Genomic DNA, 21737 nt, shown 5'->3' with positions numbered 1-21737 from the left:
ACAGCCCCGCTGAAGCGAGGGAGGACGCTAGTGGACAACAACACAACGCATCTATTAACAGAAAAAGTGCCGATCAACAACAAAGATCCTCTGTGGCCCACACAGTAGATCTCTCATACATCGCACCTTCTTCCGTTCATTGGCTGAAGGCGCTTGCATCCCAGAAGACTCGTTTCTAATTGACTTACATATTCAAGCCGATGAGAGCCAACATTAGCACACTACGCAGTTCTGAAGTGCGAGAAACGGGCTTGATCTTGCTGTGGCCCCCTCCCTTCGCTTTCACCGTCTTTGTTTTAAGCCTCTAAGGCTCGGGTAGCCTTACTTCTGGGCCTTCACACCGTCAGGTTACCGATCACAAAGATAAGCCCGCTTCTATGGGATGCCTATTCTCCACTTCAGCCTTGTGATGGCAATGGGAATGGCTGGACTAGCCCGACTGCGTGATTCTCGGCAGATACCTTAGCTGGAAAACATGCGCCTATTCAACTGCTTCTCAGGTACCATTGCCATTTGCAATGTCATATTTTCCAAACCAGTACCCACCGTCGACCTCGAGTTGCGGCGGTATCTGATATAGAGTTAAGAGTGAATAGAATAGTATTATAACATTGAAATCTATGGTCGCAATAGATAGATGATGTAATGGCGCTTACGGGTGAGAAACACAAACGCGTGTTACGATGAACAGCATCTTCTTGGGAAATTAAATAGTGAAAAGGGCGTCGTCATCGTTGGTTGGCATTGCACTTTCCAACACTAGCACCGTCGTTCCGCCGAAGGTAGGCAAGTTGTACGTGCGCTACACACGTTTTGCTCCTTTTTTTCTTTCTAGATTTTTTTTTCTTGCAAAATTTGTTTGCTCGCCATTTTCTACAGAGCCGTAAAGTCGTAGATTGTCGATGTCCATCCACTTCTTCATCTGCAACCAAAGGATACTTTCGTAGAGTCATGAGGGGAGACAAAGGACAAACCACTATTCGAAATCATTATGGATATCTGTCTGGCATCTCGAGCACTAAGTCATCGTTGCTGTTTCGTGGATCGGCGTCATATCTGTCTACTCAAAATTTCCTCTCTGATACATCCCCCAAAAGCAAGCCAATACGAATGCCAATGCCCAAGGGTACAGTCTGGTGCTACCTGCAATCACAGCCGAGGGATCTTAAAATACCTTCCCATACAATGCACATCAAAAGCACGCGGAACTACAAGAACGCGGGCACACCAGCCAGAACGGCAACAGCGATGCCGCCGAAGCCGGCGGTGACGGCGGGCGCGGCGGCGCCCGTAGCCTGAGCAGAGCCCGTGGCGCCGGCTGAGGCTGTGCCCGCGCTGTTGCTGCCGCTACCGGTGGTGCCGCTGGTGCTACCGCTAGTGCCGGTGGCCGAAGAACCGGTACCGGAGCCTGAGGCGGTGGCCGTGACTGAGCTGGCCAGGGAGACACTGAAAGACGTGGAGCCGGAAGAGGGTCCGGACGAGGTGCCGGTGGAGGTGGCGGTCCCCGAGTTCCAGGTGGAGACTTGGGTAAAAGAGCAGGAGCTGACGATGTCGCGGACGTCTGCGATTTGGTTGTGGTTTTAGTCATTATATTCTCCATTGCTGAGTGGGAGGGCGAGTATTGATGCCGTTGTTCTTACCGTTGTCAGCCTCGTCGTTGGCGGCGATGCAGGCCTCGCACTCGGGGATGAAGCTGCTCGCGTTGGTGGTGGAACAGACGCAGTTGATGTATCCTTGGTCGTCGTCTTCGGTCTGGCGGTCGCACTGGGTGGTCAGGTCGACGGTGCTCTGGCACACAGATCGACAGGCATTGGGGACGTCGTTGTTGTCGATGTCCTGGGCCGAGCCGATGGCGGCAATGGCCGAGAGGAGAGCGAGAGCCTTGAATTGCATGATGGGTTGAAGTTGATGGATGGACGATGGATGAGACGAGGGGATGATTCTGCTGTCGTGTGACTCTTGACTGGAAATGAACTGATTTGAGGCTACTCCACACTCTGATGTCCGGGGAATTTATATCCGCTCAACAGCCAGCAGCGTCATTCCCCACCAAGACCGCACTGACGACGATTTCTGAGGCGCAGTCGGTGCTACCAAGCACAGGAAGCGTGATCTTTGTCGGGAAATGGAAGCCAAGAGGCGGCTTCTTTGGCCTCGGTGCATCTTGATTGGAACCACGGCGCGGGGAGTGTTGATCCTGCTGCGTGCCAAGAGGTGCCAGGGCGCGGGAAGGCTGTGGCTGTAACCGTCTGCACTCGCGCTGCCAGGGGAATCCTGAAAGCGAGCGAATGGCAACCCCGGACTCAGGCTAAACGCGTACGCTCGAGCCAAGCACTTGCTGCAACTGCTGTAAACATCTGCGTCATGCGACACGGTCTGCCTAACCGTGCCCGCCCTGCCCGCTCTGAAGTCCGATGCGGCTTCTCACTTCCCCAGAGCTCCAGCTCCGCCACCCCCGTTAGCTCCCGCCGTAGATATTTCTGGATGCGAGGAAGAAGGCTTTTCCATCTCATTTGATGGTTTGCCCTGATGATTGCGCGTACTGCGTTCCTGTGAGCCTCCCTCTATACCCGGCAACATCTGTCGGCACACTGCGGAAACACGATGAAGCGGTGAGATTGCCGGCTGTCCATGACCACCGGTCAGAGTCATGCTCGGTTGTCTAGATTTTGGGCTCATTTGAGAAGCCAAGATATTATGCCTGACATGACAAACACAACAGCATCAATTTTAAGAGATGGAGCTCGGATCCAGCATAGTTGCTCTGCGAGAAAAGAATGTAATTTCTACGCACCTGTGCTTACCTCCATTGTCGATGACGACATGCATAGGCGTGGCCAAGCCTGCTTGGGTCATTGAATCTGGCCAGCACGGTGGGCACTGTGTCTCTGTCTCGAACGTACATCAGACGAGTTAGCTAGCACTGCCTCGCATCGAGATGCTTGCTATCTCAACATCAAGAATAGCACCAATCGCCCATATGGCACGCAATCCGTACCGGAAGTCGACTGCAGGTGCTGCACCGGTGAGATCGGTGGATCAGTAGGCAGATGACGACGAGCACAGCCCGCCTCTCTCTATCGAGGTTTCTTCTCGGGAATTGCCCATCCCCTTCCCTGATTCGCAACTGCGACTTTGTGGCGGCTTCGGAAGTGGCTGTGGATTACGCAAACTTGTCGTGCTTCCCCTTGACCTTCACATCGAGCAGCGTCTCGTGGAAGTTCCCATCCCTTCTTGATCTCTTCAGCTTCTTGACCTCGTCATCCTCCAGCGGCCTTCCCACCATCTCCTCGAGCTCCTTTCTAGAAATCTTCTCTGCCGCCCTCTGCTCCTTGTTGGTCTTTGGCCTCGGCTTGAAGCGAGCCTGCATGCGGATGCGGAAGGTCGAGTTGAAGTCAATGTTCTCGGAATCACCGCGGACTTCGTTCTTGCCCTCGTCGACGGCGATGAACTTCTCACGCTGGGTCTGTACGGCGAAGGTGCCAGGGTTGTCGGCAACGGGGATGCAAAGAAACGATTCGTCTTGAGAGACGGCCTCGCGTTGAGCCGACAGGACGCCGAATTTGTCGCAGGCGAGATACCTGGGGTGGAATGTCAGTGCGCCGTCAAATTGACTGAGAGGAGACACCCACTTCCCGTGGTGCCCCTTGAAGCTGAAGGTCTCGCTGCCCGCGACCCTGTGCGCAATCCACACCTGACGCACGTCGTGCGGTTCGGCCGTCAACGCATCGTCCTCGACCATGTTTTCGACCTTGCTCGTGAAGACGGTGCCGTTCGCGTCGCATCCCAGAAACGAGGCCGGGTCGGTGGGCAGCACAAAAGTGACGGGGCCAGAGATGTCGGAAGCCGCTTCGGCCGTCACCCAGGAATCGTCGTCTTCGGCGGCTGGAGCTGCAGAGCTACCGGCTTTGGAGAGCTCCTTGCCAGCAGGAGCGCCATCTTCATTGTCGTCGGCGGCCGCACGCTTGCGCTTCCTGGGTTTCTTGTCGCCTTTGAAGGAGAGAGGTTTGACCATGGTGGGGAGTTGAATCTGAGTGAGGAGCTATGATGAAACTCGCCGGGGTCATTCTGCCGCGAAGGCGGAGCTCGGGCCGCCCCAGTCCTGTCCACCCAATGAGGCCTGGCTTGCTCGCAGAAAGGCAAGTCAATTACATGAAGCGCATCCAAGCTGCAAAGAATCCCTCGTGGGTGTGCTTTGTAGTCTATCAGAATCTACCTATGCGTGCTATGCTCTAAATGCAATTCTTGTGTGCCCAATACAACGCGCCGTGCTAACCTCATCCAATCATAAAAACCATAAAACCGGAGATATCCAACCTCAAAGCTCCACTCCTTCGTCCTTGGTGACTTGGGTAAGCGGTTCGCCCTTTGCATCTGCTTCATAAGGCGCCCCGTCCGAGGCCTTGTCAAGGCTGGTGGAAAGCGCGACCCAGCCTCTGATCGCCCCATTGGTCGCCAGAATCTTCGTATCTTCTGCACTATCCGTCGCCGCGACCTGCGCCTCCTTTTCACCGGAAGCCTCCGCCTCCTCCATGTCGATTCGGCTCGTACCCGCTACTTCGAAGCCATTTTCGCGGAGCATTTGGAGAATGGCACGAACGTTAAGTTTCATGTACCGCTCAGGCTCATCCGTCTTGAGAACCTTCTTTACCACCCAGCGGAAAAGGATACCAAAATCCGACTGCGAAAGATGAGCGGAGCCCAGCGGGTAAAAGAAGCGTGGCGCGGGCTTTGTTTGCTTGGGCGCGTCGGATGAAGGGTCCTCCGAAAGCCTGCGCTTGGTCTCCTGGAAGTGATCCGTCCACTTGACAAATGCTTCGCTTAGAATCGCAAGCAGAGTAGTGCCTCCGGGGCCTTCGGGTGCGTAGCACGGAAGTGGCTTGTCCGCCAACCATTTAGTGCTCGGGCTTGTCAATGGAAGGCACCAGATATCCAAGAGGATGAGTGGTGTAGAGCTTGTGATCTGCTGAACAATCGAAGAAGACGGTGCCGGGGTGAAGAGAGGGGTATAGCCCTCCACTCGTGAGTCTGGTCGGTAGAAAGTCGACTTGACGAGCTGATGCACGGTTGCCGCACCAAAACTGTGCCCCGCCCAAATTATCGACCCTGGCCGGTTGACATCCAGTTTTCCTTTGAACATCGAAAGCAGTTTGCTGCTGTCCTTCTTGACATCCCGAGACTTATTGGGGTCCAGGTTCTTCATATCCACGCCAGCATCCATCTTCAGCGCCGTATCATGAATCAAACCGAGCTCCCAAAGCCTAATCTTCAGCTGCGAGTCTCTCGCATCGAAAACCTCTTTACCCGGCTTGTGCGGTACGTTTTGGTAATCTACGATGTTTGCCTCGGCGGTATCCGTTGCGCGGACGTAGGAGATTGGAGCGCTTCCGTCGCGGTGGTCTGGAGCAATCACTACCATTCCATGGCTGGAGAGAGAGCCACAAATGTGTGAGTATGCGTTTCTTGAACCTCCAAGTCCATGGCTGAAGATCATGACTGGCCATCTGTTCGACTTGGTGGGCGGTGGCAGTAAATGTGCGTTCCGGCTGACAGGAATGGTTGAGTGATAAAGCAACTGGGGGAAGTAGCTAAGCGGTGTCAGCACTACAATACTACATAGCTCAGCTATGGGACACGACTTACGCAAACACGTGGGCGAGGGCGGATCCAGCTCCCAAGAAGCGAGCATATGCGCTCACATAGCCTCTCTGCGGCGATGGGATCCACCGGACCGCCCTCTCTTGTGCACCAGGCCCACACGGATAAAAGACGCGAAAAGAAACGGTCGATACGCTCGATGCGGGGGGTGGGCTGGGCGACTCGAGCTCCGATACGGGAATTTCTACGTCGAAAGAGCCCACGGTATAGGGGCCGCTGTATTCCGGGAAACCGGGCACCGGATTGAGTGTCGACAGCCACGCCATGGTCACAGCGAGAGGGGTACTGAGCAAGAGCTGAGGCGGAAAGGAAGGACGTGGGGAGGGAAGTGAGAAAGGAGAGTTTTTTTGCCTGCGCTCAAGAGGGACACGCGACACGCGACACAGCGGGAGGCAAAGCCACGAGATGACGTCTGCACCGGCTTGTACGGGCGTAACGCCGGAGGGCTGGACTTCCGGGCGCCGACATGGTCGTAGGGCTGAGCAGGAACGGCGTTGCTTCGTTTTGCGGCTGCATGTTTGTAAGGGACCGCGGGAGCAAGTCTGCTCTGAGGCGTGGGAGGATGACGTGTGGGGGGCGACGTGGCGTGGGGAACGAGCCCAGAGGCGCGGGAAGGGGCAGACAGGCACAGGAGGGCACAGCAGGGCAGCTACCACGCGCGCACCTCGCTACCCGTGGTCGGCAGTGCGATAACGCCAACCGGTCTGCTGAAGAGAGCTCACGCTTGTGTCGCGACGTGACCAGCAGAACCGCGAACGATTGGCCATAGCACACAGGCTTGCGATAATGAAATGATAGCGGTGATCGGCGCCGTATGATGTGCCTCCCGGTTCGCGCCGTGACAGCGCATGGCCCGCCTCGTCGACACCGCTCCCTCGCGCCAGATGCTAGCATCCCCAGCCTAACTTCCAATACTCCAAATTGCTCTTCGCTCCTACACTTCCTCTGCGCAGCTTCCTCACAGCTCACTCCCTACCAGCCGCAGCCATGGTTCGCCAACGGGCGCCCTCGACGGCGTCCACCACCTCCGCGTCCGCTGTGCGCGACCAGGTATGCTGCTCGCCCAAGCTCGACGCTGCCCAACGCTAACATGACGCGCAGGAGCTCGGGAGCATGTACGACTACCTCGCGAAGATCATTCTGCTCGGGCCAAGCGGCTGTGGCAAGTACGCGCCCCTCTGCACGCAACCTCCAGCTCGAAAAGCGGTGACCTGACCGTCCCAGGTCTTGTTTGCTCCACAGGTTCGTGAAGAATGAGTGTACGCCCTTCCCCCGGCCCTAGCGCGCCAAACACTGCTGACGCCGATCCCAGGGCGAGTCTTCTCTTCGCAAACGATTGGTGTCGAGTTCGCCTCCAAGATCATCAAGGTCGGGAGCGGTGCGCGCAGGAAGCGGATAAAGTTGCAGGTAAAGCTGCCTCGGCTTCCATGGCGGGCGCCAACGCTCACCCCCATAGCTCTGGGACACTGCAGGAACCGAAAGATTCCGTTCCGTTTCGCGATCCTACTACCGCGGCGCCGCCGGCGCCATCCTCGTCTACGACATCGGCTCCTTCGCCTCCTTCAGAGCACTCCCCACCTTCCTGAACGACGCCCGTGCCTTGGCCTCTCCGCAACTTACCGTCATTCTTGCTGGAAACAAGAAAGACCTGGAAGACTCCGAGGCACAATACGAGCCGGAGCCATCGATACTAGACGAGCCGATACCGACGCCGTCGAGCGTAAATAGCAGGGCGGCTTGGGGGTCATTATCATCGTCAAGGAGCGCATTCGGCGGACAAAACACGGTCACCGTAGCTCCAGAAGGGCGTGAGGTTTCGACAGAAGTAGCCTCACGCTGGGCCACGGATGCCTCGGTTCCCGTCTCAGTGGAAGTCTCGGCGCTCTCTGGAGACAATGTCGAGGAGGTGTTTTCTCGCCTGGCCAGGATGATACTGACCAAAATCGAAATCGGGGAAATCGATCCCGACGACCCGCAAAGCGGCATCCAATACGGTGACAGTGGTAGCTGGGGAGGATACTACGACGATGACGGCAGCATCAAAAGCGGCACAACCGACGGCGGGGGAACGCGGAAACGGCGCAAGGGCAAGCGTCGGGGAGGAGCCCTCCTGTCAGGAGTGCAGGAATGGGAGGAGGTGTTCAAGATTTCAAACTCGCGGAGTCGCGGAGGGTGTTGTTGATCATCTCTCGCGATTACTCGTTGTTTCACGGCGTTGCATAGAGGCCCAGACGGCTCGGGAAAGCCCTGGCGTATGGCTTGTTGGATCCTTAGCGACGATATGACACGATTACAGACTTTCGTATACACGGCTGCAAAATTGTACGACCCCAGCACCCGTTTCCTAATCATAATGTGTAATCATCCCGGAGAAGTTGGGCGGTATCGGCTAACATGGCATTTAATATCGTATTCGTTGTAATTTGGAGCGTACGGTGAGACCGACGAAACTACTAGTCCAGCGTTGGACCAGAATTTGGCTGGTGACCGCGTGGTAGTAGTCGGAGCCGGTGCTCCCGGCACCAGAGGCGTGCTAGTCCAACACCACCGCTTGATCTAGACGCCAGCCATTTACTTGTCCCTCGGTCCACCGTTTGCAAAGCTTCACTTCACTTGCTGCAGCGAGACAGTCCACCGCCTCTCTCCTCTGCCGAGGATCTGCTGCATGACATGGTGAGTGGGTGAACCGCAGCCACTTGATCTCATTGCTGCAAGTCATGCAGGGGCCTGACACTGCTCGCAGGCATCATGGGTTTGCGGCGACTCTCTTCAAAACCCTCAGTACTCGCGCGTACACCGATGTCCCACTTGCCACATACGGCGTAGTCACCCGCTGACGTACGTACAGTGGCCAATCGCCCCCACGCAGCCTTGCCGGCAGCGCTGGCGACGATAGCAACCCGGCCATGACCCCCCGGCAAAGCAGGCGGGCGCGGCGCCGCCAAGGTGGCCAGAGAGGCGGAGCAGGACAATTCACGACAAGCTGATGAGCGTTGGGCCAGTGGAGAGACACGCCGCCCCCTTGGCACGCTCCACAATTCGGTCATGTCGTTTGCGGGGCCCCGGTTCGCTACCCCATCATTTCTGGGGGGCGCCTGGCCTGACCCGCTCTTCGCTGCCAGCAACGCCGCCTCCACTGAGCTTGTGCGCCCCGCGCTTCGCGAATCCGAGTAACATGTCCGCTGTCCGGCCCTCTGCTGCCAAGCAGCCATGGGCGCCCCCAGTGCCACCCTCGGTATCTTTCCACCCTTCTGGAGATTGCCCCTTGGTGCTTGACCCGACGTGCGGGGAATGTCTGTCGGCCATGCCATATGAAAGGGGGCAGCAGCGCTGCTGTGGGTCTTCCCGGCCAGCTTGCACCTCGCTCTCGACACCGCACTCCTCCCCTCCTCACTTCCGCCCTTTGCTTGACCATGCAGGCCACCCAAGTCGGGCCTCCCGCCATGACCGACATCGAAAAGGACCGAGTCGAGCACATCGACAACATCGAGACCAATGGATCTGATGTCGACTACAAGAGCGGCCCGGATGACATGGGCTTCACCCCGTCCGAGCAGAGGAAGATCATCCGGCGGATTGACTTGCGCCTGGTGGTGACGGTCGGTGTCATGTACTGCGTGAGTCTGATGGACCGGACAAACTTGTCGGCTGCGAACATTGCCGGGTAGGTCTGCCGACTCCGTCCCGCGCACAAGTTGCTTACGTACGCCCAGAATGAGCGTCGAACTGGACATGGAGGTCGGCTATCGATACGTGGGTACTTCCCCTCCAAGCCCACATTGACTGATTGGCTGATCCTCGCAGTCTATTGTTACTTTAGTCTTCTTCATTACGTATATCATTTTCCAGCCTCCGTCGACGGTCATAGTCCGTAGAATTGGTCCCCGTTTGCATTTGTCCGCCATATGTTTCCTATGGGGAGCCACCATGATTGGCATGGGATTTTCCAACACCTGGAATACTCTTGCTGGTCTGCGTGCCATCCTTGGTGTGCTTGAGGTACTTTTTCCCGCGCCTGTCGACTCATCAAGAGCTCTTCTGATATCTCGCAGGCTGGTTTCTTCCCGAGTGCGGTCTACTTGATGAGCACTTGGTATGTTAGATGTGAGTATACCCCGTACGGACCTGAGGTCTCGAAACAAGTACTGACATCAGAATAGATGAGATGGGTAAAAGATACTCCGTATTCTACATTATTGGCTGTGTAGCCTCCGCTTGTTCCGGTATCTTGGCTTACGGGGTACGAAGCTCCACCTCAACTCCCGGCAAGCAATTTGCTGACTGTGATAGCTTATGCAAATGCATGGTCTAAGCGGCGTGAGCGGTTGGAGATGGATCTTTATCATAGAAGGCATCGTAGGTTTTGCATCACCCCCGTCTTAGCAACCATGACACTAACGTTTCGAAGCTTACTTGCGCTATTGGGCTTGGGGGTTACTGGCTCCTTGTCAGCTTCCCTGACGGCAAACACAAGTCGTGGAATTTCTTGGACGGCCGCGAGAAACGTTGGGTCATTAGCCGTGTCCAGGCCGATCGTGGAGATGCAAACATGGAGGCATTCTCGCTCAAGAAGTTCTTCCGCGGCGGCATGGACTGGAAGGTGTGGGGATACGCCTTGATCTTCTTCGGCACGACCACCATCACCTACGCCCTAGCCTATTTCCTGCCCATCATCCTGCGCGTTAACATGGGTTTCAGCATCGCTGCATCTCAGTGTCTCGTCGCGCCTCCCTATATCTTTGGTGCCCTCGTCATGTACGGAACTGGGTACTTTGGCGACCGCTTGCACCTGAGAGGACCAATCATCGCCTTCAACATGCTCCTTTGCATCATCGGCCTCCCGATCATGGGTTTCGCAAGCAACTCCGGTGTCCGTTATTTCGGCGTCTTCTTGGTCACCGCTGGCGCCAACGCCAACGTCCCTGCCACCATGAGTTACCAAGCAAACAACATACGCGGACAGTGGAAGCGTGCCTTCACCAGCGCCTCGCTCGTTGGTTTCGGAGGAATCGGTGGAATTGCGGGGAGCTTGGTATTCCGGTGCGTCTGCTCCTTCCACGTTTCTAGTCCTTCGGGAACCATACTGATTCCTTTTCCACAGTACACAAGATGCTCCCCAATACAGGCCTGGTATGTGGGCTTGTATTGCTTGCGCTCTAATGAACCTCGTTCTTGTCTGTATCATTGGGGTGTCCTTCTGGCGCGACAACAAGAAACAGGCTAGAGGAGAGAAGATGATCGAGAGCAATGATGTAAGTTTTATGCCTTTTGATGATTTTCTTGTTACGATTCTGACAATTTACAGACCGACCCCGATGATCCGAACTTCCGCTACACCTACTAAGTGGTCTGTTTAGCTGTACATTTGCGCGGCGATAAAATGTCTGGAGAGTATTTGTATGTGTCACGAATATAACGAGTCTCTGAAACATTATTGTGCCTTGTGAGGAATAATGATTTTGATCCTGTTGTGTATGGCATACTGCGTGCCTCAAGGTCCTAAGTTATCATGCCTGATTATAAGCCATTGCCTTTCATTAATACTATATTATTATTTCATAAGATCTGTTGCCATGACACCCTCCTTCTCGCTAACTTAGATTCCACGTAGTCACTTTAAACTCTTCTTTGAAAACGTTCACCTTGACAGTCTACGTGTACTTACCCAACAGTTCTATGGTGGAGTGCAAACGAATTCGAGCTCTCTTACCATCTGTCTGGATGTAAATATGAAGTTTGAAACTATACATATGCATCAAGACATAGGACCCGACCCCCCGTCAGTGGGTGCAATACCTCTGCAGGCTCAATCCTTGCCTTACCCGCTGCGTTGCTCCGTTATGGTACTAAAATGAAGAATTGATTAACATGGCTCAGCCAGAGCAAAACGGCTGCACTAGCGGCAAGGTGCAGACAGGAGAAGATGCCTAACAGGAAGCGAAGTGGCTGGGCTGGCGTGGTTGACAATGAGCGAAGGAGCGTTGTGGGCGGAGAGGAGGCTGGGCCGGTGGATTACCGGGACGGTTCCGGCATCTTAGTCGAAGGGGTGGCTGCAGTTATAAGGTGCATTCCGTATCCACAGCGCCGGGATGCACAAAAGAGATGTTCTTATCTCCACATTCCAATGCCGACTCTCTAGCTCTTGTACAACGCGGAAAAATGCGTGCCGTTAACGCTCAGAAAACGCCCGCTTGCTCTGATGAATGCGACCATTCTTCCCTTCTGAAACCAGAATAGATCCAAAAAATAAATTTCCTTGAAACGCCCGTCTCCGCCCATGATGCGCCACCGTTTCTTCCTTTCTTGCCAGAACCAAGATAAACACAACACGATGCCCGCAAGCGACCGGGCTCTTAATTGTCGACTCACGCTTCCCTATCCGCCAGCCTCGTACGATACGGGCTCTCGCAGCCTCCTCTTTCACCATTACTGCCATCGGGAGTTGCAAAAGAGACGTCGATCATATCGCGGAACATTTCATCATCATCAGTTGTGCACGTAGAAGTCCTCGAAATGTGGCTGGGCTTGTAGTTCTTGCGCATGTCGGAAAGCGTACGCATGGTGTCTGCGAATGCTTGGACGGACGAAGAGGAGGAGGGCTGGGTTGTCGTCCATGCTGTCGAGTGGTGTGATGTCAGTGATGTGCGGGATTGGCATGATCTGCGAGATCTCTTTTTCTGTGGGGGTAATGTGGAGGATGATGATGATTTCGGGAAAGGGGTGGGGGGAGGGATCTCGGAGCTCGGAACTCTTTTCCTCTTCTTTCTTCGCTTCTTCTTGACAGGGAAAGGAGAGAGAGGGGAAGAAAAGAAGAGAAGAATTGGTGCTTACCGAAATCAAATCCATCGACTGCGGCCTCGCCCAGCGGTCGCATGTCCGGACCATGCGGGTCACCCTGCCCGAAGAGGCTCCACAGCATGACGGCAGCGCGACGCGCATCTGCCGCATCATCGAAGGAGAGGGTGGTGTTGCTACTGCCGCCGCCGATGCTGAGGAAGACCTTCTTGCCGCGCGTCTGGCACGTCTGCACCTGGCGGCCGAGCTCCGGACACCACGCCAGCCCGGGCGCGAACCGATCGTCATCGGCGTGCCTAGCAGTGCAGCCGGCGGCGCCGAAGTCGACGATAGGGAAACCGTTGGTGGCTTTGAAGCCGTGGACGTTGCCGAGAAGGATGGTGGAAATGGAGTCGTCCGCACACAGCTCGGCGAGCGAAGGATGCTCGGGAGATGATGAGTCCGTACCGTAGTAGATTGCTAGGCTGGCAGCGGAGGATGGGGATGGCGTGACGGGCTGCTGTGGCACTTCTAGGTCTGCTGGGTTGCCGTTCAGAGGCTTTTGCGGCGAGCTGTCGTGATTCGGTATGCTGCTGGGCGTTGGTAGGGCTGACGAGTAGTACGAAGGCGGCTCGAGGGAAGGCGGCATAGCAGGCGCCGGTGCGCCACCATGGCCTGGATGGATACTGCCCGGGATGGGACTCGTGTGTGAAGAGACAGCAAATGGAAAAACCAAAAGCGGTAGTATTGATCCTAACATGATGACTATTGCAGGGGGCCACACAGAGAGCGGGTGAAAAGAAGCAGGAGACGAGATGAGAGGTGAAGAAGAGCGGCGAGGTCCAAGTTAAGACGAGACCCGCAGTGACGACCCGGAGGATTGCGGCCAGGCGAGAAGTCCCATCCATCACGCCGCTTGCAACGCGTGGGAGCCTCTGCTTACGGGTTTCAACTACCTTGGCGCGAATCAGGGTACATTGAACGGGCCAATTGCGGGCCTGCGGCTGCTGCGGGGACTAAAGTCAGCGAGTCGGGGGCAGCGTTGGGCCAGTGACTTTGCTCGAAAAGCACAATGAACCTCGCATCCGCATCCGGGTCCTCGCACCTCACGCCGCGAACTGCAGCTGCCACACGTCGCCGAGGCGCTCGTTTGTCTCTGCCAGGCCGCCATGGACGAGAATAGCTGCAGGCGTGTCGGCGTGCCTAACGGTTGCGGCAAACCAGCCCCGGGCGGGGGGCAGCTGCGTTGCCGATGAAGCCGAGATGGATGCGCCACCAACCTTGGCCCATTTCGCTGATTCGATGTCAAACACCCACACATCCTGCAGCATCCTGCCAGCACCCTGATGCCCCAGTGCACTTGGGTCTCGCTCGCCGAAGAGCGTGACCAGCGAGGGCCGACCCATGACGTGGACATGCAACAGCGCGCTCACGCTCCGTGGCTCCGGTCCCTCGATGCCGTCGGGCGCGAACTTGATCGAAGACCAGCTGTTGGCGGCGGGGTCGAAGACGTCGAGGCTGCCGCCCTGCTCGGTAGTGCCATCGAAGCCATTCATCCTGTACAATCTTCCCTGGGCATAGGCGATGGATGCGCCGCCGCGGGGTGGATCCGGCGCAGAAGCGAGCTCCGCCCACTCTTTCGTGGCTAAATCGAAAGACCACAGGTCCGCCAGGCGGCCCTTCTCGGGGCAGCCAGCATGGACGAAAATATTGTTTTGGCCGTCACTGGCTAGACAGTGGTAGCTGCGAGCGGGCGGATAGGGGGCGCTTGTGCTGAGCGGAGCAACCGTGGACCACTTGGAGGTATTGCGATCGTATGCCCATAATGAACCCCTTTCCTCAATAGGAGCCATGGCCTCGCCGCCGCGGCCGGAGAAAAGGTAGACGACATTGCCCAACACAGTCGACGCTGATCCGACCCGTGGCGAGGGAGAGCTGGGGTCAGCCTTGACGGTTGATACGGCGGCCTGACCCGAGCCGGCTGCGTGCTTGTCAGTCTCGCCCCGGCTCTTTCCAAATTTACGCCGGGCAAAGTGCGAGTGGCTCGTGCGGCGCTGTGTGTGGGTCTGCAGAACGGGGCGCACGCATCTACTCACCGTCCAGATGGATGAGATGGACATGGTTGTCGACGGGCAATCTGGGCTGGACTTCTCCACCGAAAAGGACCAGTTGGTTTCCGAACGAGGCAGCCACCTGCGAGGAGCGGCGGAGCGCTTCGGCGTCGTAGATGCGCTCCCAAGAGCCCGACACCTTGGATGCCGCCATACTCGTTGCGTTTTCGATGCGCGTGGGGTGTGTGGTCAAGATCAAATCCAGACGACGGCCGACGGGGTCTTATACCGTGTTCCTCGGTCCCAGATCAAACGCTGTAGTGTCTTGGCCAAGGTCGCCGGCCGAACGAATCCACGTGGAAAGGCGCAAAGGCCGAGGGAAAACAGTCAAGCTGGGGTGGGAATCGGGAAAGGCTGTTGCAGAGCCGGACTGTGGTTGGAGGAAGGCAGATGCGCGCAGGGGCAGATGCGGCGTGACGTGACGCAGATTCGTCAGGCCAACCGCGACCCCGCCGAAGAACATCGGGAAACGCCTACGGAGAAGCCCTACGTTATTGCCTTCTACGGCCGCTTTTACATGCTGGATTGCGACATCTTGTCCATCTGCATCTGCCCCGGCCGTTCCGTTTAACTATCATGCCAGCATAGAATCCGAGAGGCCCATGAAGCTGTGTGTCGCCCTTGCTCTCAATCCGTCACATCAGCATATGGAAGTCAATGTCTACCGAAAAAACAGGGTCTAGAGTTTTATATCATCCAAAGATGGTCCAATGCCTTCTGCACTGTCCACTTCGCCCTGCGCCTTGAGACCTTTGTCAGACGCGTTACGCGTCGGTTGCGGTAGTCTGGGCTTCCTAGTCGTCAATGGCAGCCAGGTACCCACCCGGCGGGCTTCTCGAAGCGCCTCGGGCCGCATTCTTGATCGGAAGGCTAGGTGCGGGTGGCGGGTGACGTGAGTGGTGGGAGCTCTGGGTGCTACACGGCCGCTGTTGCAGATTATCGGAGCCAAAAGGGACTAGCCCGCGTGCTTGGAGCTGCTCGAGGGGTGATTTCGACTGCCCTGCCAATAAGTGGCCTTGCCTCGCGCCGGTGTCGCGTTTGTTACGCGTGCCCAAGCGCGAGCAGCCGAGTGCAAACGGCGACTTTGCAGCGGGAGCAGCGTCGTGGGAGCGGTTGCGCGTTCGAGGGCGGCGGCTCAGGCGCGTCAGTGCAGGCGAGTCAGGGCCAGAGCCCCGCACGTGATGGCCGGCGCGTTTGTCGCGTCGTGACCGAGCGTGTCTCTTTGTCGCAACGCCAACACGAGGGAGCGAACACGCCCAGCCACGCCCAATGGAGCGGGACTCTGGAAGCCAAAGCCCTTTTGGTGTGCGCAGCCTTAACCATGACCAGAAACTGCCCCAGCACCGCCACGTCAAGTCCAACGAGACGTGCATCGACCCGTTGGACAAAGACCCCAAGCGCCGATGCAACTGCTTGAACCATCGTCATCGCTACCGCCGCCCGTCGCCGGTGCGCATCAAGTACGAAGCTCCGTCCGCCATCTCCAGGATGTACGGCCGCAAGAAGGATGAAGAAGGCTTCTGGAGGGAGGATGGCTGGCACTATTCGCCCTCGACGCCCTCCGGCTCCCGTCGACTCTCTTCCGGGAATCTGCCTTCCACAACACCCGCCGGCCGTCCGCTGTGGTCCAACCGCTCTGTGCGCTCCACCACTCCGAACGGGCCCCCACCCTCTTCACGCCAGCTTTTCGGCGGCTCACGCCAGCACCGCGGCACGGCCTCGCGCAACACCCCGTCTCCAAACTACCGCTTCGGCCGCCCCAGCCCCTCACCCTCGCAGCAGAAGGGCAGGACAATGTCTGCCTTCGCCTTCACCACGAGAGGACGCGGAAGGAGCTACATTCCCACTCGGTCGCAGTCCGCGCGTAGCTACTACTCCGACGCGCCCTCGGACGTGCCCTCTGATGCGCTTGCGAGCAGCCCTCCTCCTGGAACGGATCCTTTCTACGACGACCGCGGCTATTTCGACCAGCAACACTACTACCACGATGAAAATGAGCACGAGCGGATGGACGACGACTACAAACATGGCTATGGTTTGCCCGAGGCTGAGGAGATGGAGGAGGACCAGGAAATGCAGGAAGATGAGGATGACACTATGATTGACAATTTCGGGACCAAGCCTGCATCGCGCAAGTCCAGCAGACCTGCGTCTCCCCAAAAATTCAGCGCTAAAGGCTCGGCGAGGGGATCGCCTTCCAACAGGTCCAGGGCTTCGACCATGCGCAGCCCGGTGCGCCCCCCGCCAATGGGCAAGTCTGGCGCCCAATACGATATTGGAAGCATTGCAAAGAGCTTCGCAGCCGCCGCAGCCGCTCGCCCGGTTACTTATTTGCAAGAGCCGGATGAGCTCGTCCGGGAAACGGAGCGCGTTCTCTACGCCCTTGGTGAAGGAGATGCAACCGAGGAAGCTCTGTCGGTGGCTGTGAAGGACCTGTGCACCCTTTGGAACCACCCGCACAAGCCTATTCCCGATGTCATTGGGCCCGCAGATGACGACTCGCCTTTGGCAAAGGCCGACTTCATCGCCAGCCTGCTTCTGCCGATCCACCATCCTCCTGCATTCGAACCAGAGAAGCAGAACTTTTCGCTGTCCAGGCGCGGTCAGCTCTCTGCCTTTAGCCAGTCATTCGCACGTCAATATGCCACTGGCCAGACTCCTCTTCCCAAGGTTCTGGTCGACTGGCTGAATGCACGTCACGATCCTAGCGCTGCCGAGTTTGAGCATCTTCAGCGGATGGCAGGGAGCTACTCTGCTGCTCCTGGCTTCTGGGATGTCATTTTCTCCTGCGTTATGAGGGGCAGTTTCAATGATGCGATTCACTTCCTGAGGGAAGGCAACTTCGCCGCCGCCGACTCTGCCATGGAAGACGGATACGAGAGACCTGGCTATGCTGGCATCGAGCTCGTCAATGTGGAGAAGGCGATTGCGCAAGCCATCGATGTGCTGCAGATTTGTCCGGCCTACACTCACGACGACTGGGACGTGAAGGGCATGGATTGGGGTCTGTATAGGAGGACCGTTAATGATGCGCTCGAGGATCTCAAGCTTTTCGCTGAAGGTGAACGCGCTTTCGTCGATGATGAGTTTGGTCTGAGCGCTCAGGACGACGGTGTTTACAACTTCAGTACAGCAAGTCGCAGGGCTGAGAGTAGGGTTCCGTACACTGTTTATGAGAACTTGCAAATCCTCTACAGCCTTTTGCTCGGCAACGAAGAAGAAATCCTCGGCGCTGCCTTTGACTGGTTAGAGGCCACCATCTGTCTTACCGCTTGGTGGGATGGTGAGGATGAGGAACAGCTCCTACGGTCGACAAAGCGCTCCAAGCACAGTAGGGTTGCAGATGTCACACCTGGACGTGCTTATCGCAAGAGGTTTGCCTATGCGCTCGCCAGGGTGATGGCAGAAGAAGACCCTGGCCTCTCGATCAACAGCAACAATTCAGTCGAGATTGCTCTTGCTTGCGTCATGGAGGAAAATATGGATGGCCTCATCCCTATCATGCGTGGATGGTCTCTGACCATTACGGCAGCGATAATTGAGATTGCAAGTGCTGGTGGCTGGCTCGGACAATCTGCCTCGAGGAACCTCCTGAGAGGATTCGATCAAAGTGACCTCATGGTCCTAAGCTACGGGCAAGGCGATAAGCCTGGTTACGACAAGGACGAGATCCTTCAGCAGTACGCCGAGATCCTATTCGGCAAACCCAAGATCCAGAATGCCGAAGGCTGGGAGTTGGCTATCCAGGTCTTGGGCCGTCTCGACAACGCTGAAGCCGCGAAGAACAAAATTAGCGAACTCCTCGATCGGCTCCCCTTGAGCTCGGCAGAGCGCGTTGACAAGATCCTCAGTGTCTGCAACAATCTTGGGCTCATTGAGCATGCTAACATGATCGCCGAGCGTTATGCGGCTTCCTTGGCCGAGAACTCGTACAACTATGGTTCGGCCTTGTTCTATTACGCCCGCGCGCACAATTCCAAGAAGATCAGGGACGTTCTTGATCTACTCATCTCTCTGTGCCTCATCCACTCCACCGCCTATCCGGCGCAGTCCGATCTCGACGAGCGTCTTAAGGCACTCATCAATACTCCTAAGCAGACTCTATCTCATCTCGCGCGGTCCGACCTGGAAGCTGCTCAGATGCTATCCATGTATCTCAGCGGCTACGCAACCCTACGCAAGTTCTACGACTTGCGTGATGAGGAAGTCAACCTGCCGGAAGGCAAGAAGCCTGCTCACCGTCCCCTCGAAAGGAAAAGACTCGCCGCCCAGGCTTTAATTGCCGTTGTCGGCAGCGCGGCTGACAGCATTCGTGGCGGACTTTATGATCCGGACATTGACTCCGCCGTCCAGGTTGATGGACTTCTAACTCTGCTCGGCGAGTCCCTGCCTTTCGTGACTCGTAAGCTACACCATGAGCATATGAAACAACAGTTACTGATGATTTCACAGATCCGAAGCGTCTTCTCTCGTCATTCGATCTCTCCACGCTCATGCGTGCGGCCGAGGATCTTCAAACCGCTCCATCGCTGGTCTATGCACAGTGCGAGGAACATCTCCAAGCAGCATTAGCACATGCCCACGGTACAGGCTCATCTAACATGGAGCCGCCGCGCTCGCTCAAGAAATCGGTCTCCAACCTGACGGCCAGCTCGTACAGCCTAATGGGCAGCTCTATATTCCCGTCAACCGAGGGTAGTGGCGTCCTCGTAGATGGGGAAAGCGGCACGCTCAGCAAAGATGCAAAGAGGGGCTGGGACTGGCGAAGAGGCCTATCTCATGGGGCGAAAGGCAAGGATGTGTGTGATTTCCTCAGAGCCAAGGCTGCACAGGAATTGGCGCGCGCTTGGGCGGAGGAGAATTGAGCAGCAGGACTGATTGGTTAAAAAGAACGTAGTAGTTGGTGTGCTTTCAGACAGTATCCTCAGATACCAAGAGTGCTTGAGGGAGGTAGGATACCATACATTGGTTAATCATGCTAGTTTGGTGGGCGCAGACGCAGGTGGCCGTCAAGGTGCTTCAAAGCCGATCTCTTTTTCCTTTTCTCAAAAGCACAAAGTAGCGAATCAAATCCAGAAGTAGATTGAGCATTCCCGGAAACTCCCCTTCCGTTTTTGCTGACGTCACTGATCTGAGGTGTGGATGTGGAAGGCTCGCGTGGGCAACACGCCCGGGGGCTCTTTCCTCAACTACACACGACCTACCTCTGCCCTTTCTTGTTTTCCCCGTCACATCCTCGCCGTCATTCTCTCATTCCCGGCACCCACACAGCCTCATCAAGCCAATCTCACATCCCCCTTCACAGGATCGACCGGATGTTGCCGGGTAGAGATGAGTCTCCCTGCGTGCCGTGGAGCAAAATTCAGTAAGCGAGCTTTCCTTCTACCTGTCAGCATTGTGCTGGAACTTTCCAAGGTGATTTGTGGGTTCCGTATGGGAGCTGCGTCCCATGCTGAATGAACCGGTCTTCTACGTACATGAAACCATTCTGAAGTCGTCTAACCTTCGCCGTTCGGTGAAGCACACGGAATCTAAGCCGAAGGATGGGCGCAGAATCAAGCTGTGGACTTCCACCGAGACAATCAGCATGATTTCCGAGTAATTGTACATTGGAGAGTACAGTCCTACGGTGCATGCTATCAAGTTCATGCATCCCGACGCAAAAGGTGTTGAAGCGAACAAGCAGCTCACATTGCTCGACTATATAGAGAAGAAGGGATGGGTGTATGTCGACGGCCAGCATCATAAATCTGCCATTACTATTATTGACTACAGTAACGACAAGCTATCGAGCCTACTCGCTAGCAAGATCGATGCCTGCCATATCTCCCCCGAGACCTTTATCAAAAGGGTTGTCCAATACTGTGACGGCGTAGCGAATCCGTTGCTACCGGTGTGGTGCACCAATTGGGTCAAGAACCACCAGGATGAGCTTCTCGCCTCAGAAGAGTCCGAGGGACTAATCCTGAAAGGAGGCCGGACTGTAAAAGTTGTGGCGGACCACTTGACCTCATACCAGCTGGACTTGAACGAGAAACGTCACTGAAGAGAGAGGCCGAAGCGAAGAATGATAATCGCCCTTCTAAAGTATCGAAGAACGGTGACTTCAGCACTTAAGAGGACTAATCGAAGGGTGAGTGTCTACGGCAGCTCGCTACCTCAGAGCAGAGCCACCTCATTGTTGCTTTCGAAATTGAGATCTTGCTAAGTGACGATATATGTTGCATGTAGCTTGTTCTCTTTGTTCAGGATCTCAACCACATAAGTCATCAAGCATGACTGGAACCTCACTGGCTCTTAGCGATTCGCTCCAACAACTCTTCAGATATCAAACAAAACTAGCCACACTATTCAGGATCCGCTCAGTTGTGTGTCCTATGTGCAACGGACACACGAGATGTCGAAGGATAGATCCACAAGGCGCTATGCCAGAATTCACCTAGCGTTCATATTCGACGAAGGATTAAACCATCGCGTTCGCCCATTCTTTACTTCACCAACTACATAGCCAAGCACTCGTCAAAGCCACTTCTCGGATGTTGATGTGCTCCCCATTGTTTACCCCACGCACAACGCTGCAACCTAGACCGCTTCGGTGGCAAGCCCACCAAAAGAGGTCCATCAGTGGCAAGTTGATCCTAAACCGATATGCCACGAGGATGCTTCCCCCACAATTGACCAACACGTGCACGCGGCGTGAACGAACATCTTATTGTTGTTTGTTTTGTTGTCGTTCCCATGCCCTGGCTCGCTTACTGCCACCACCATTTTTCCACCACTCTTTTTTGTGCAAAATTTCCACCTCAGCCCTACGGGTGGAGATATGTGTGCACAGCGCTTCGACCAACAACGCACAAACACACACAAGTTCCGCGCGCGCGCGCACGCCCGCTTTCTTTGGCGACAGACACTACGACCACTAAACGACTCACGCACGCCAATCAAGCCGAGAATCATCCCCACTCACCGCACATCCGACCGACAGTCCGGTTGAGCAGAAAAAAAAAAACGAGGCCGGCCATCTGATCACGCGCGCCACGCACCATTTCCGGACGATGGGACGAGCGGAGATAACACGATAGCGGAAGGATTGCTGCTGACATCCTCGTGTGCATCTTCTAGTGTTTGTTTATCGCTTTGCTGTTACCGCTGGTCGTTGGTTGGGAAGTGTTGACCGGCCGGCGGCTCGGTTTT

At 56.1% G+C, this 21737-nt stretch overlaps 10 protein-coding genes across 10 annotated transcripts; 6 read left to right on the top strand and 4 right to left on the bottom strand.

Annotated features, from left to right (window-relative positions):
- Positions 1 to 1587: 1587 nt before the first annotated feature.
- SLS55_000412 (uncharacterized protein) lies at positions 1588 to 1811 on the bottom strand (the record flags this gene model as incomplete). Its single annotated transcript, XM_066771923.1, is given in 2 exon segments — positions 1588 to 1788; positions 1806 to 1811. 2 exon segments carry the CDS (start codon positions 1809 to 1811, stop codon positions 1588 to 1590), a joined length of 207 nt encoding a protein of 68 aa, XP_066637202.1.
- A 1352-nt stretch (positions 1812 to 3163) lies between these two features.
- Positions 3164 to 4015, bottom strand: SLS55_000411 (uncharacterized protein; the record flags this gene model as incomplete). Its single annotated transcript, XM_066771922.1, has 1 exon — positions 3164 to 4015. One exon carries the CDS (start codon positions 4013 to 4015, stop codon positions 3164 to 3166), a length of 852 nt encoding a protein of 283 aa, XP_066637201.1.
- A 303-nt stretch (positions 4016 to 4318) lies between these two features.
- On the bottom strand, positions 4319 to 5924 carry SLS55_000410 (uncharacterized protein; the record flags this gene model as incomplete). Its single annotated transcript, XM_066771921.1, has 2 exons — positions 4319 to 5426; positions 5920 to 5924. The coding sequence occupies 2 exons, from the start codon at positions 5922 to 5924 to the stop codon at positions 4319 to 4321; spliced, it is 1113 nt and encodes a 370-aa protein (XP_066637200.1).
- A 721-nt stretch (positions 5925 to 6645) lies between these two features.
- On the top strand, positions 6646 to 8218 carry SLS55_000409 (uncharacterized protein; the record flags this gene model as incomplete). Its single annotated transcript, XM_066771920.1, has 6 exons — positions 6646 to 6648; positions 6760 to 6824; positions 6883 to 6917; positions 6971 to 7065; positions 7115 to 7830; positions 8116 to 8218. 6 exons carry the CDS (start codon positions 6646 to 6648, stop codon positions 8216 to 8218), a joined length of 1017 nt encoding a protein of 338 aa, XP_066637199.1.
- Positions 8219 to 8703: 485 nt separating this feature from the next.
- SLS55_000408 (uncharacterized protein) lies at positions 8704 to 9326 on the top strand (the record flags this gene model as incomplete). The annotated part of the gene is made up of 2 exons (XM_066771919.1): positions 8704 to 8708; positions 8987 to 9326. The coding sequence occupies 2 exons, from the start codon at positions 8704 to 8706 to the stop codon at positions 9324 to 9326; spliced, it is 345 nt and encodes a 114-aa protein (XP_066637198.1).
- A 64-nt stretch (positions 9327 to 9390) lies between these two features.
- Positions 9391 to 11002, top strand: SLS55_000407 (uncharacterized protein; the record flags this gene model as incomplete). The annotated part of the gene is made up of 4 exons (XM_066771918.1): positions 9391 to 9396; positions 10067 to 10698; positions 10760 to 10910; positions 10964 to 11002. The coding sequence occupies 4 exons, from the start codon at positions 9391 to 9393 to the stop codon at positions 11000 to 11002; spliced, it is 828 nt and encodes a 275-aa protein (XP_066637197.1).
- Positions 11003 to 12541: 1539 nt separating this feature from the next.
- Positions 12542 to 12889, top strand: SLS55_000406 (uncharacterized protein; the record flags this gene model as incomplete). The annotated part of the gene is made up of 2 exons (XM_066771917.1): positions 12542 to 12547; positions 12575 to 12889. The coding sequence occupies 2 exons, from the start codon at positions 12542 to 12544 to the stop codon at positions 12887 to 12889; spliced, it is 321 nt and encodes a 106-aa protein (XP_066637196.1).
- Positions 12890 to 13538: 649 nt separating this feature from the next.
- SLS55_000405 (uncharacterized protein) lies at positions 13539 to 14697 on the bottom strand (the record flags this gene model as incomplete). The annotated part of the gene is made up of 2 exons (XM_066771916.1): positions 13539 to 14413; positions 14529 to 14697. The coding sequence occupies 2 exons, from the start codon at positions 14695 to 14697 to the stop codon at positions 13539 to 13541; spliced, it is 1044 nt and encodes a 347-aa protein (XP_066637195.1).
- A 1115-nt stretch (positions 14698 to 15812) lies between these two features.
- SLS55_000404 (uncharacterized protein) lies at positions 15813 to 19408 on the top strand (the record flags this gene model as incomplete). Its single annotated transcript, XM_066771915.1, has 2 exons — positions 15813 to 18945; positions 18996 to 19408. The coding sequence occupies 2 exons, from the start codon at positions 15813 to 15815 to the stop codon at positions 19406 to 19408; spliced, it is 3546 nt and encodes a 1181-aa protein (XP_066637194.1).
- Positions 19409 to 19992: 584 nt separating this feature from the next.
- SLS55_000403 (uncharacterized protein) lies at positions 19993 to 20589 on the top strand (the record flags this gene model as incomplete). The annotated part of the gene is made up of 2 exons (XM_066771914.1): positions 19993 to 20141; positions 20319 to 20589. The coding sequence occupies 2 exons, from the start codon at positions 19993 to 19995 to the stop codon at positions 20587 to 20589; spliced, it is 420 nt and encodes a 139-aa protein (XP_066637193.1).
- Positions 20590 to 21737: the final 1148 nt, after the last annotated feature.

Source organism: Diplodia seriata (assembly GCF_021436955.1).
Source record: "Diplodia seriata strain FDS-637 chromosome Unknown scaffold_1, whole genome shotgun sequence".
Taxonomy (NCBI): Eukaryota; Fungi; Ascomycota; class Dothideomycetes; order Botryosphaeriales; family Botryosphaeriaceae; genus Diplodia; species Diplodia seriata.
Note: the sequence above shows the minus strand (reverse complement) of the source record. Positions and strands in the feature narration are given on the sequence as shown.